The 15,284-nt window shown below is 46.1% G+C and overlaps 1 protein-coding gene across 1 annotated transcript in view; it reads right to left on the minus strand.

Moving 5' to 3' along the window:
• Window positions 1–13,074, minus strand: part of dnajc11a (DnaJ (Hsp40) homolog, subfamily C, member 11a) — a 43,533-nt gene extending 30,459 nt beyond the window's left edge. Inside the window, exon 1 of the mRNA XM_038821630.1 lies at window positions 12,908–13,074. Coding sequence (XP_038677558.1) covers window positions 12,908–12,979 — 72 coding nt within the window. The 5' untranslated portion in view covers window positions 12,980–13,074. The remainder of the gene's footprint in view (window positions 1–12,907) is intronic.
• Window positions 13,075–15,284: the final 2,210 nt, after the last annotated feature.

Raw genomic sequence — 15,284 nt, forward strand, 5'->3', positions numbered from 1 at the left:
CTCACAGCAACAAGTCAAACATGGGCAAGGAAACCACCTACTGTCCTCCTGAATCAGTACTCTTCCATGCTGAACACCACTGAGAAGAAGCACTAAGTAGGCAAGGACACAAAGTACTGGATCGAAGCCGGTTGAGTTCTGAAGTATACAGCTGCTAAACTGAGCCTGTGGTAGTGAGAGAACCAAGAGTGAGGGAGTGAGAGAACCAAGAGGAACTCATCCTCACTAATCCACCTGAAGTCTTGTGCTTCAGAACTAGCCATTCCCGCCAAGCTGTTCCAGTGCAGCGACATTTGACCAAATAGGTTATCAAGGAGCACCGCCAAAACTGAAGTCAGTGGGAATCAGGGGGAAACTCTCCACTGGTTGAAGTCACACAAAGGAAGATGGTTTTGGTTGCTGGAGATTAATCCTCTCAGTCCCAAAACATTCCTACAGGAGTTCCTCAGGGTAGTGCCCTAGGCCGAACCATCTTCAGCTGACCTTCTGTCCATAAGGTCAGAAGTGGGGATGTTCGCTGATGATTACACAATGATCAATACCATTCACAACTCCTCAGACATTGAAGCATTCTGTGTCCATAGCAAGACCTGGACAACAATCAGGCTTGGGCGGAGAAGTGGCAAGTAACATGTGTGCCACACAGGGGCCAGGCAAGGAGGGTGTCCAACAAGGGAGAAATTAACTATCACCCTTTGACATTCAATGGTATTACCATTACTGAATCCCCCATTATCAACATCTTGGTGGTTATCAATGACCGGAAATATAACTGGACCTGCCATATAAATACAGTGGCTGCAAGAGCAGGTCAGGGGATGGGAATTCTGCCGCAAGTAACTCACCTCCTAACTCCCCAAAGCCGGCCAACATCTACAAGGCACAAGTCAGGACTATGATGGAATACTCTCCACTTGCCTGGATGAATGCAGCTCCAACAACACTGGAGAAGCTCAACACCATCCAGGACAAAGCAGCCTGCTTGATTGTCACCGCATCCATCACCTTCAACATGCACTCCCTCGATCACTGTCGCATAGTGCCAGCAGTGTCCAACATATACAATATGTAGCAACTTGTCAAGCCTCCTGCGACAGCACCTTCCAAACGAGGACAACAGATGCATGGGAGCACCATCTGCAAGTTCCCATCCAAGCCACATACCATCCTGACTTAGAACAACATCACTATTCCTTCACTGACACTAGGTTAAATTCCTGGAACTCCCTCCCTAACAGCACTGATGGTGTACCTACACCACATGGACTGCAGTGGTCTAAGAAGGTGGCTCACCACCACCTTCTCAAGGGCAATTAGGGATAGACAATAAATGCTGGCCAGCAACATCCAGACCCTGAAAAGAATTTTTTTTTTTTTTTAAATCACCAGCTCGATCTTGCCTTCACCTGATGACCACTTTCCAGTTATGAGTCACAGGTTTACAATCATGCATGAAAATCCTACTCAAGTTTCTTCACCCTAGTACAGGAGTATCCAATCTCATTGGTACTCATTGGAAACTCATTTCCCCAGCCATGATCCATGGGTTGCACAGCTTCCCACTAAATAAACCTAAAAAGCCACTAAAAAAGCTTAAAGATGGCTAAATACACCTCCAGGCACCTCTGACCCATCATTGACTGAAATAGGATCCAAAGGAATACTGAAAAAAACTACTTAGACATTAGACATTGGGAACATTTATTTTTTTGCAGTTATTCTGCGAATTTAGTTTTTTTGTAACCTTTTGCAACAAAGTTTCCCCTTTCATGATTTGGAGAGTGGAACCTGTTGGTAGAATAAGTAGTTTAAAACTCTGAAGCTTGAGAGATAAACTGTTCTTCTACCATTTTTCTCTTGGAGGAGTGCATCAGCAGAGTCACAGTAACTGTCTGAACACTGCTTTCTTAATCCTCCACAGCAATAACCATAACACTGGGGAAGTGATTTTCTATAATTTACCTTTTCCAGAATAGGCTTCATTTTATCAGGTTACAGCTTCATGAGCTTCAGCAACCTCACCCAGCGACTATTTTTCCATGGGTGAGATTGGACGGGGTAAGTGGGTGCTTAAGTGTGGGGTACATTCAGTCCTGGAAAATTCTGTGTGATCACCATTCACTCGGCCATCAAGAATACCCATTTCATGATCTTATTCAAAAACCCTTTGGTTGTGATAATAAAGTGAATATATTGCTCTTTGTGTCTCTGGACTCCATTCACTGGCTGTCCAGCATGACACCAGTGTGATGCACTGCTGTTCTCCAGTTAAATGGTAATATTCCTACCAAGGAGCAAGAAGATACCAGATTTAAACCCCCACTCCAGACAGCAATGGCAAATGGAGATCGGAACCAGGAGGTTCACGCTTTGGTTAACATCCAACAAGGTAATCACAGCAGGAGGGTGAAGTGCGGGTATGCCCCCCCACCCCACGCACAGGTTGTAGGAGCCCATGAAATCCTCCCACCATACAGGACAAATATCAATTGGTATAAAGATGCTTGTGGCCAAGGAAGAAGATTTCACGTTGTGGTCTGTCAGACCGTTAGTCAGTCCACAAACCTTCCCATGCTTCACACTGGTCTGGAAGAGAAGTGTGAAGACATATAAACAATGTTGTCCTCCAGTAAAAGTAAGCCATCAGTCAAGGCTACCCCAGCTCTTATGCAGCATGTTAATAGACACTGGCCATTACCATAGCTCAAAAAAAAAATTTCTGCACGTTTTTACTACCTTGATCATTGCCGTAGTGAGGAGAAAGATATAGTCAAGAGACGGAATCAGAAACCGCTGGGTAAACTCAGCAGGTCTGGTAACATCTGAAGAGGAGTCATACTGGTGTGAATCGCTGACTATATTTTCTTTCTCCAGATCCTTCCAGACCGGCTGAGTTTTCACAGCATTTTTCTATTTTTTTCAGATTTAGAGTATCCAATTCTTTTCTTTTCCAATTAAGGGGCAATTTAGCGTGGCGAATCCACCTAACCTGCACATCTTTGGGTTGTGTGGGCGAGACCCATGCAGACATGGAGAAAATGTGCTAACAATACATGGACGTGACGTGGGGCCGGGATCGAACCTGGGGTCCTTCGTGCCGTAAGGCAGCAGTGTTAACCAGTGCCGGCCACCGTGCCGCACCAGCATTTTTCTATTTTTGTTTCAGATTCCAGCATCTGCAATATTTTGCTTCAATTTAATCAAGAGACAGGTTTGAGAAGAGACAGTCAGCCACTGGTGGCATCATTTATTTCTATCAGAGTCCACTCACAAGTGAGGTTTGGAGAAAGGCCCTTTACAGGGTCAACTCCACATCCTCATGTGTCTGGTTGAGTCTAATTCAGTTCAAAGTGCTGCATAGGACACACTGTACCACGGCAAGGATGAGCGAGTTTTTCCCCATGTTGACAACAGATATGACCACTGTTCGCTTTCCCCCGCATATGTTTTGGTCCTGCCCCAGGCTCGCCAACTTCTGGGCTTCCTTTTTTAACACTATGCCTAATATTCTCCAATTAGAATTACTGCCATGCCCGCTGGTGGCCATATTTGGAGTTCCGGTCTCGCGAGAAGCTCACTCTGGAGTAGAGGCTGATGTTATTGCCTTTGTCTCATCGATAGTTGGAAGGCAGGCGCTACTCGGTCGGAGGTCTCGCGCCTAGTGCCTTTGACTGGTAAGGGGACTTAGCGTTCTTTTGCAATTGGAAAAAATGTAATTTACCACCAAGGGTTCTATTGAGAGATTCTACCTGGGATGGCAACTATTCATCTCCTTTTTCAAAGATCTAGACACCATCAACTGTTCGGACTGTTAGGGATTTTGGGTACAGGCTTTAAATTATTTGGGTTTTTTTCTTTGTTTTGTTTATTTCTTGGGAAATGTTTCTTTTTGTTCTTATATATGCAATAATTCTTGGTCTGGACTGTACTTGTTTTGCATTGAAAATGCTGTGTTATTTGTAAAAATTTGAGAAACCTAATAAAATATATTTTTGAAAAGGTAGAATCTAAAGCAGTCTCTCTTCCAATCTCTTTCAAATGTGTGTGCATGCAGATTTGTGTTAATTACTCCAAGTAGTTTAGTGCAGTGGTCAGATGGCAAACGCAAAAAAAATATTGTTCACACTTTGTCTAAGTGTGTTGGAATAATTAATATTCGAAAACCCCTAGAAACAATTCATTTATGCCTCAAAGGCTGCCTCCATTATAAAGACAAAATATCTCAAGAGGGATGTCTGAGCAACAATTTGAGGATTTTTTTATCAGCTGTCTACACTTTGGAGTTGTGAAGATTCAGCTGTAGCACAAGGAGGCCATTTGGTCCATCATGTCCAGCAAGTCACAGTCCCTGCCCTTTCACCATAACCCTGCAGATCTTTAGTCTACAACCCTTTAGCGAGACACTGGTTTGCACTTTGGTCATCAACATAAAATTCTTCAGTAAAAGCGTATCAGAGGACAAATAGGAATATTGTTGCAAAGCTTTTATTTGTAAAAATGATTTTGAACAAGCTGTTTACCAACAGGCCATTTTCTGCATTAAATAGTAACTTTTTGTCAGAAAATAATTAATTAAAAACTGTAATCCCTGGAAGCTAGCCAGCATTTATAAAAACAGAAGCCATCTTACCCTATTTTGGGTGTTTAACTTTCCAGTTCTAACCAATGATACACACCCCAAAATATCATTCCATCTTTCCTCTCTAATGTTAAATAACCAGTAGTTATAGTTTTTAAAAAAAAATGATAAGTCATTATTTGGAAAGGTTTGTCTCTCAAGATTTGCCTTCTCTCCCACATGACACCAAGCAGTATTCCCAGCCAAGGCTGCTTAGTCAGCATTACAAGGCACATGGAGGCAGTCTGGATCGGTCAGCGCTGACAATTGCCCTTCATAAGCTCTGCCTCTTGCTCACCTGCCTGGCCAAATAGGTTGACTGGGACAAAACAAATCACTCTGCAATATCGAGCCACACCATGGAATACCAGGGCACAAGGCATCACACCAGGGCAGATCTTGAAGGGACATGTCAATGTTAAGGTCACCATGAAGTATGTGTCAATTAATTCAGACAGCACGGGGAAAAACGTGGCCTACATCATTTTGCCTGCACCCATCAGGCGTGCGAAGGAGCTCATCCACAAAGTCAAAATGTACAAGAAATGTGACAGCTTTCATTAAGGACAATCAAAGACGAAAAGTAAAATATCGCCTGAACCTTTGATGCAGCCAATCACATTACACGCAGTTATAAATATAAAACTAAATTAGAAGAGAGATCCCTGAATAGGCAACTTCACGAATGACCTTCACTCTCTATTTGACAAATTGCTTAATAATCTATCGATTATGTGATAAAAGTGAACAGTTTCATTTCTTGTGAATATTGAATTCATTGAGACAGCAGGCTGAATCGTCCATCACGGTGGAGTCCTTAAGGTCAGGTGTTCAATACTCGATGAGTGATGACTTGCGCCTGAAGTGGTTATAAAGTACAAGGTATTGCCACCATCTAGCTCAGTAGCAAGCTGCATCAGTCAACCCCACATTGTCATTGGTTTTCAATAGAGGATAATGCAGGACGTATGAAATTTTCTCTTCTCACTTCCTTCTTCCACATATTTTCACCTTTCCTCCAATTTCCTGGCCGAATAGGTGCCAGAATGTGGCGACTAGGGGCTTTTCACTTCATTTGAAGCCTACTTGAAGTGATTTTCATTTCATTTCATTTCAATTTCCATCTGGGGCCTGGCTGGGACTTTAGCCCATTGTTCAGGCAAGCAGCATTTATTCAAATCAGCCTGATGATCTGCAGGAGACATTGGAACCAGGTTCTGCCCAGCAGCAACAAGACTAATGGTAATATCCATCACATCAGGCCACCACAGACCAGGGATGTGCTTGACCCACAGCAGGCAATGCACTTTCTGGGCAAAAAAGCAGAGCTAAAGAACAAGTAGATAAGCTTTTAAACACAGTAGTAAAGCCACTTCAAATGGAGGGAACACTACACAGACTACAACAGTGTTTATCACTGCTGCCTCAGTGCCAGGGACCCTGGTTCAATTCCGCCCTTGGGTAATTGTCTCTGTGGAGTTTGCACTTTCTCCCCATGTCTGTGTGGGTTTCCTCTGGGTGCTCCGGTTTCCTCCCACAGTCCAAATATGTGTAGGCTAGGTGGATTGGCCATGATAAAATTGTGCCTTAGTATCCAGGGAGGTGCAGGTTAAGTGAGGTCACAAAGATGGGGAAGGGGGCCAAGGTAAGGTGATCTTTTAGAGGGTCGGTGTAGAGTCGATGGACCGAATGGCTTCCTTCTGCATCGGGTTTCTAAGGTGCTTCAGTGCCTCGACTCATAACATGCAGCACATCAGGAAGCATCAGGGCTCCTAATCTTTTTTTTAGTTTAAAATACTCTATTTTCTTTTTCCCCAATCAAGGGGCAATTTAGCATGGCCAATCCACCAATCCTGCACATCTCTATGTTGTTGGGGTGAGAGCCACGCAGACACAGGGAGAATGTGCAATCTCCACATGGACAGTGACCCGGGGCTGGGATCGAACCCGGGACCTCAGTGCCGTGAAGCAGCAGTGCTAACCACAGCGCCACCGTGCCGCCCCAATCAGGGCTCCTAATCAAAAGGAGCAGGACCACTGGGTAGTGGCTGACAGTATCAGCAGTTTTAAAGATCTTTGTTTGTCAGAGTTACGTTTGGTTTAAAAAAAACTGTAAACAAAAGATTTCCTGCACAGCGAGCAAGCAGTTGAGCTAGGGTTCATCGGTTTGGAGTATTGTGAGCTGTTTTGCGCCCCATATCCCCATGGGCAGCACGGTAGCATGGTGGTTAGCATAAATGCTTCACAGCTCCAGGGTCCCAGGTTCGATTCCCGGCTGGGTCACTGTCTGTGTGGAGTCTGCACGTCCTCCCCGTGTGTGCGTGGGTTTCCTCCGGGTGCTCCGGTTTCCTCCCACAGTCCAAAGATGTGGGGGTTAGGTGGATTGGCCAGGCTAAATTGCCCTTAGTGTCCTAAAAAATAAGGTTAATGGGGGTTGTTGGGTTACTGGTATAGGGTGGATATGTGGGCTTGAGTACGGTGATCATTGCTCGGCACAACATCGAGGGCCGAAGGGCCTGTTCTGTGCTGTACTGTTCTATGTTTCTATATCTACGGAAGGATGTGCTGGCCTTGGAAAGGGTCCAGAGGAGGTTCACAAGAATGATCCCTGGAATGAAGAACTTGCCGTATGAAGAACGTTTGAGAACTCTGAGTCTGAACTCGTTGGAGTTTAGAAGGATGAGAGGGGATCTTATTGAAACGTACAAGATACTCCGAGGCTTGGATAGAGTGGACATTTCCACTTGTAGGAAAAACTAGAACCAGAGGACACCATCTCAGATTAAAGGGATGGTCCTTTAAAACAGAGATGAGGAGGAATTGTTTAGGCCAGAGGGTGGTGAATCTGTGGAACTCGCCGCAGAAGGCTGTGGAGGCCAATTCACTGAGTGTCTTTAAGACAGAGATAGATAGGTTCTTGATCAATAAGGGGATCAAGGGTTAGGAGAAGAAGGCAGGAGAAGACTTGATGGGAAAAGTGGACTAATTCTGCTCCTATGTCTTATGGTTACCCATCAGGCCAGTTGCAAACTTAACCAACTTCATGTTTGGTAATGACACAAACTTTGGTCTTCCATTTTAATTTGTACATCTGTTTCCTTAAGGTAGAATGGAGGGAGCTATTGATCTGAACGATGCTTTATTGACCTGGGAATGTTTGCTGGGACAGTGTGGGCTTGATGTAACTCATTAAGATCCCCTCTCATCCTTCTAAACTCCAACGAGTTCAGACTCAGAGTTCTCAAACGTTCTTCATACGGCAAGTTCTTCATTGAAGTGAGTGGCAACTGTTTTCAAGATTGAACATTTCATATGCTGACGCATTATAAATGACCAACAAGACCTCAGGGAGTAACTACGGGACAAAAACCTGAACCCGAGGTTCACATGCAGAGTTGGTCCTTCAGTAAAGAACAGAAAAAAACATTTAATGATAACAAAACTGAATCATTTTCAAAACAGCATAGAATTTGACCAATCAAAGCAACACTACACACAAGGCAGCACAGGAGATATCAAGCACAGCAACCTAAAGGGATATTCCGATATTTTAAACAATCCACCACTGGATTTAATGGATTGCTACCAATATGCCGTGCTCTAGCAAATATGTTATGTAATTCTCCTCTTCATTCATGTCAAATTGCTCTCATTGCCAGTGACAGGACTGTTTTTCCCTGTACTTTACTCTACTTTATACAAATCAGAACACTTTTTCCAGATACAGCCCACATTTGTCAAATTTTCTAACTGTATCGCTAGATGCCTTTTAGTTTGAGTGGATATACACGAGCAGAAACATTTAACACCTCAACCATTTAATTTTGCTGGGATCCCAGCGATTGCTTAAGGCACAATCCCATCTTGAAGGCAGGATCGGTAACTTTTTGCCAGAGTGCTTTTCTTGTTTGAAGGCGGCACATCACGAAAAGATGGGGGGGACACACACGCCATTATGCATGTGTTACAATATAAATTTTTCAATCAAGAATACATTCAGTATTTTAAGTCTGCTAGACTCTGACAACCATCTGTGAAACAGAAGTTCACCATTTCTCATAATTGTTGATCTGGAAATTATGGAGCATTTGTAAGAAAAAAATTAAAACTCATATTTTTACCTCCTCATCCCACTAATTCCTAGCAAGCCCATCCACTCAAATGAGGTTGTTAGCCAGGTTTGTTTCTAAATGGGGAAATACACTTGGCTCCCGCAGAGTTCTTTGCCCACTCAACACGGTTGGGCAACCATTAACATGGTGCAGATTTACAACATTTTACTTGTATTTTAAACCAGAAGAATGCAACTTGTGCATCAATATAACATTTCCATCCCCAGCAGGCATTGTATCTTATGAATTCACCAGTCTCCTGGCGAGTTACAAACCCTGGATTGATACCCATTTGAAACTCGGTTCAGATCAAAGCATTCTAAGTGATCGTGTCACTAATGGCAGGGCCACGAGGTGTCCAGATTTGGGGGCAGACAGGCTCGCTATTCCAAAATGTTGCACCAGAAGTTTCTTAAACATAAATAGGTGCCAAGTCTATCGTATATTATGGGAATCAATTTATTCCACTTATTTCTGTGTCCTATGATATGGAGGTTTTAATTATTAAGGCTATTGATTTTTTTTTTTGCTGGTTAGCAGGAAAGAAAACAGAGTCTTAAATCATTGTCCCCATCCTTTTTGGACTTGGCAAAGGCAATAACTCTTGGGATTGTCGCTACATTTATTTAGTATGAACATTGATACCAATGCACTGTGGCAACACACTTCTTGTACAATGCATTAATGAATTGCTACAAATCACAACCATCACCAGCAACAAAACTGAAACGTCAGTACTTCACTGAATTGGAATACAACCAACAACAGTCAGTTTATGGGTTCATGCCCATTTGAAACTGGGCTGAGCTCCACTCAGGATAATTTCACACTGGACACATGCAGCTGTCAGACAGAAGAGACTTATCAATTCTGCCAAGTCAAAACAGTTAAAAGACAGATTCCTCAGTCACTACCATCCCATTAATCAAAAAAATAATAATCCAAACCACTAATGAAAGGGATGCAATGGAAAATGAATGCCACTGACGGAGCAATTAAAATCAGGATGGCACAATGAAGCCAGAATTGGAGGAGTGCAGAGGTTTGCAGGGCTGGAGAAGATTTCAGAGATAGGAAGAGGGAAAGTCACGAGAGGTTTTGAATTTTAAGAGGTATTTTTAAGAGGGACAGCAGGGTAGCATGGTGGTTAGCATAAATGCTTCACAGCTCCAGGGTCCCAGGTTCGATTCCCGGCTGGGTCACTGTCTGTGTGGAGTCTGCACGTCCTCCCCCTGTGTGCGTGGGTTTCCTCCGGGTGCTCCGGTTTCCTCCCACAGTCCAAAGATGTGCGGGTTAGGTGGATTGGCCATGCTAAATTGCCCGTAGTGTCCTAATAAAAGTAAGGTTAAGGGGGGGTTGTTGGGTTACAGGTGTAGGGTGCATACGTGGGTTTGAGTAGGGTGATCATGGCTCGGCACAACATTGAGGGCCGAAGGGCCTGTTCTGTTCTATGTTCTAGGTATCTCCATACTGGCTGCTAATGGAGATCATAAACCATAGAAAAGGTGGGTCATAGAACAGTACAGCACAGGCACTTCAGCCCATGATGTTGTTTCATTAAAGGGGATGTGCGCCAACCATTTATCCAAATCTAAGATCAACCTAACCTACACCCTTTCAATTCACTGCTGTCCAGTGAGAAAAGCCCTAGCTCCCTCAATCTTTCTTCATAACTCATGCCCTCCAGTCCAGGCAGCATCCTGGTAAATCTCTTCTGCACCCTCCCCAAAACATCCACATCCTTCCTATAATGAGGCGACCAGAACTGGACACAATATTCCAAGTGTGGTCTAACCAGAGTTTTATAAAACTGCAGCAAAACCTCACAGATCTTAAACTCAATCCCCCTGTTAATGAAAGCCAACACACCTTCTTAACAACCCTATCAAACTGGGAGGCAACTTTGAGGGATCTATGTACATGGACCCCAAGATCCCTCTGTTCCTCCACACTTCCAAGAAACCTGCCTTTAACCTTGTATTCAGCATTCAAATTCGACCTTCCAAAATGAATCACTTCACATTTATCAAGGTTGAACTCCATCTGCCACTTCTCAGCCCAGCTCTGCATCTTGTCAATGTCCTGTTGTAACCTGCAACAGCCCTCGACACTATCTACAATTCACCAATCTTCGTGTCATCATCAACCCACTCTTCTACTTCCTCACCCAAGTCATTCATAAAAACCACAAAGAGCAGAGGTCCCAGAACAGATCCCCGAGGGTCACCACTGGTCACCTGCCCCTCACAAAGCCATGCTGACCATCTTTAATCAAACTATGTTTTTCTAAAATAATTATAAATCCTATCTCTCAGAATACTTTCCCCTATTTTGCTCACCACAGACTTAAGACTGACTGGTCTGTAATTCCCAGGGATTGCCCTATTCCCTTTCTTGAACAGGGGAACAACATTCACCTCCAATCATTCGGTACTACTCCAGTGGAGAGTGAGGACGCAAAGATCATCGCCAATGGCGCAGCAATCTCCTCCCTCGCTTCCGTAGTAACCTTGAGTATATCCCGTCTGGCCCAGGGGACTTATCTATCCTGATGCTTTTCAAAATTTCCAGCATATCATCCTTCTTAATATCAACCTGTTTGAGCCTATTAACCTAGTTCACGCTGTTCGCACGAGCAACAAGGTCCCTCTCTAATGAATACTGAAGAAGGGCTGGTTAGGATATGGGCAATCTGGTTTTGGGTAAGTAGACATTTATACAAGGTGGTAGTTGGTTGGTTGCCGAGTTTTGGAGTAGACAAGTCTAGAGTAACAAAGATATAGATTAGGGTTTCTGCAGCAGGTACTCTGAGGCAGAGGTGGGTGAGAATTTTAGAAAGGGTGTGAAGGCATTGGACAAAGTACAGAAAAGATTCATGAGAATGGCTCCAACAATAAGGAATTTCAGTTAAGAAGGTAGATTGGATAATTTGGGCTGATTTCCTTTGATAAAGGACGGTCAAGTGGAGATTTGATGGCATTCATGATCATGAGGGATCTGGACGGAGTAGGTGAGGAGAATGGTTCCCAATCCTGAAAGGATCGAGAACAAGAGGACACAGATTTAAAATAATTGGCAAAAGAAGCAAAAGCAACATGAGGAAAAACATTCTTAGGTAGCATGAGGTCAAGGTCTCGAACCCATGGCCTGAGAGTGTGTGTACAGTGCAGGAGGTCCTTCAGCCCATCGAGTCTTCACCCGCCCTTGGAAAGTGCACCTTACCTAGAACCATGGCCCACCCGATCCCCATAACCCAGTAACTCCACCTAACCTTCTGGACACTAAGGAACAATTTAGAATGGCCAATCCACCTACCCTAGACATCTTTGGACTATGGGAGGAAACCAGAGCATCCGGAGGAAACCCACAAAGACACAGGAGAATGTGCAGACTCCACACAGACAGTGACCAAAGGCCAAAATTGAACCTGGGTCCCTGGTGCTGTGAGGCAGCAGTACTAAGCAATGCACCACCGTGCCACCCAATCAAAGCTTTCAAAAGGGAATTAGGCTGTTATCTGAAAAAGATGATTACGGGGACAAGGCGGGAGAATGGGTCTTGGCAAACTGCTCTCTCGGGGAGCCGATGCCCACAGTGGGCCGAAGGGCCTCCATCTGCACTGGGGGGGGGGGGGGGGGGGGTCAGAAGCTCTGCTTGGGGTCAAAAAAGGGCAGCAAGTTTGCCAACAGTCCAGTTCGGCCTCAGTGGTCAGGGAGAGAGGGGAGGTCTGGATAAGGACAGAGCAGCCCAAAGTGGCACCGACTGTCCCAGAATCTGGACGGATGCCAGTCCCTGTGGTGTCACACCTTTACAAGGGCAAAAATCGAAGGTAGCGTCGCAAAGGGGACAAAGCGTAAAGGCTTGTGACGCTGGCCGCCAGACAATTGAAATAAAACAAGAGAGAGCCCTGCACACACGATTAGGTCCTTTATAACAGACTGAACAGCCTGATTAATGGTGACTGAACTGGGCTTCTCCGCCCAAGCACAGCCCTGTTTAATTCCCCCACAGGGCTGACTCTCGGGGCTGCACGGTGTTGGCTGGGCCCCGCCGCACGTTAACGGAAAGCCGCCGGCCGGCCGCCCTCCACAGCGGCGGATTCAAGACGGTGCCGTTCCCTCCCTCCCCCACAACGGCCACGAACCCGGCGGAGAGCGCGAACAGGAACCCCCCTCACCTCCCTCCTGACGTTCAAAAGCGCGTAAAAGTCATCGTTATTAATCTCTTCATCCACCAAGGCCGCCGCCATTGTCACCTTTCACCCCGCAGCGGGGCACCGGCCAGCAGCCAGCCAGCTCCGCCCCTCACCCGCCCGCCAAGAAGGGCACCATTCGCCAAGAGACTCCCTCCTCCACCGCCACCTCGCGGGCCGCCTCACTCCTCCCGCCTGCGCTGCGCTGCCCTCTGCCGGCCTGGGAGGACCGGCGGCGCCGAGATCAAAGCGAGAATAGGCGGCGCGCACGAAAAAATGCTTCTCAACTATCGCGCAATTCAGCACATCCCTGAAGATGTTGAATTAAAAACCGGAAGATGCTGGAAATACTCAGCCGTTCCCCCGCGAGAGCGGAAAACGAGAGTCAACGGGCGGAACTTTTCCGACGGCAAAGCGGCGCTCCGGCCCCCGCGCCTGCAGCTCAGGGAGCCTCAGTGGCGCCACCAGGAGTGCTGGTCACTTCTGGGATAGCCCACCACAATTTTACCTGGGCTTCCCGGAAGGGGGTGGGCAGTAAAATTCTGCCATACATTTTGGGCGCGATGCTCCACCCCCCATGCCGGGTGGGAGAATAGCGGGAGGGCCTCCCGACATTTTTCATGCCCTCCCGCTATTCTCCCCCCCCACGCCCGAAGCACGCCACGAATACGGCTAGCGGCGATTCTCCGAGGCCGATGGGCCAAGCAGCCGGGCCTTCACGCCCGTTTCAACACGGCAGCAAACACACCTGCTCGCTGCCGTCGTAAAACGGGCGGCAGATGCCCGTTTGGGGCATCTAGAGGCCAGATTGGCACGGGAGCACCACGACTGTGCTCGGGAGGGGACAGGCCCACAATCGGTGCCCACCGATCGTCGGGCCAGCGTCCAAAACAGACGCACCCTTTCCCCTCCACCGCCCGGCAAGATCAAGCCGCCACGTCTTGCCGGGCGGCTGAGAAGAAAGACGGCAACTGCGCATGCGCGGGTTGGCGTTGCCCAACCTGCACATGCGCGGCTGACGTAATCGGCCGCGTCAGCCGCCGTGATGCTTGACGTGCAGCCTTGACGACGGGGCCGCGCTCCTAGCCCTGCCCGGGGGGGGGGGGGGGGAGGCATCGGCCCCGGAAGTGGCCGTGAAGGCTGCCGTGGGTCACGGCCTGTCCCACGGCATCCTTTACGATTCTCCGCATTTGCGGAGAATCTCGCCCTTTGGATCTGCCCCAAAGATCCTCACAGCCGATGAGTCATTTTAGAAGTGCAGTCACTGTTTTTAATTAGACAAGCACAGTAGCCATTTTTTACGCCTTGAATCCCCAGAGAACAACCATGTGATAAATCACTCATTTACCAATGTAATGCAGTGAAGGTTTGTACTTATTGCCCAACCGCCCGGAGGGAGTAGGGGTGGAATTCTCCTTGAACTACTGAGTAACAGTAAAATATACTCCAAAGAGAAAATGCTGGAAAATCTCAGCAGGTCTGGCAGTATCTGTCGGGAGCGAAAAGAGCTAACGTTTCGAGTCCAGATGTAAAATATACTCTCTTGCAAAGCCAAGTCAGAATCAACCATGTTGATGTGGGACTGCAGTCACAAATGAGAATCAGAGAAAGGCAGAAGGGTATGTGGGTCAGTGAGATGGGGAAAGGTGCAATTTAGTGCAGGACAGATACGTGTCACCCTTTTTGACAAATTAGGATTTCTGGAGATTCGAAGAGGGGTGTTAGAGTAACCAAGTCTTGAGTTGATGAAGGAGTGGTGGAGGGTCAGTGGCGGACTGGCCAGGGTGTCAGCTTGCCCGATGGCAAGTGGGCCCCCTATATCAAATAAAAATGCAATAAAGAAACAAACACAGACAACTGTTTTAGTAATAAAAAGGAATAAGAAAAAAAAGAGAACAGGACACAAATAAGCAGTGCATGAAAAGGAACGAAGCAGGGGAGGTAGTGGAAGGATGTGGAATAGGGGGGCCCGGGTCGGGCATAATTAAGGAAATTCCATGTTTTCAGCAAGAGTGTGTGAATTTAAAGATAAAGTTACAATTCGTGATTTGAGATGGTTGGCAACTTCAAAGGATATCAAGCAGTAGTCTTAGTTCAGCCGGTACATCGGTCCGTAGCCCGGAGAGCCAAGAAGGGGCCCGTGAATCTCTGAAGGGCCGTTAAAAATTATAATTAATTAGATAAATAAATCTCCAACTTCTTTCCTGAGATTTGTATTCTAACTTAATAAAATATAATTGTTTTTAAAAAGAGCAATACCAAATAAAAATGCAATAAAGAAACAAACAAATAATCACTCAGTGTATGAAGGAACGAAGCAGTGTTAAACGGATGTGAAAAGGAGTGGGGGGGGGGGCTGGTT

Source organism: Scyliorhinus canicula, chromosome 16 (genome assembly GCF_902713615.1).
Source record: "Scyliorhinus canicula chromosome 16, sScyCan1.1, whole genome shotgun sequence".
Classification (NCBI taxonomy): Eukaryota; Metazoa; Chordata; class Chondrichthyes; order Carcharhiniformes; family Scyliorhinidae; genus Scyliorhinus; species Scyliorhinus canicula.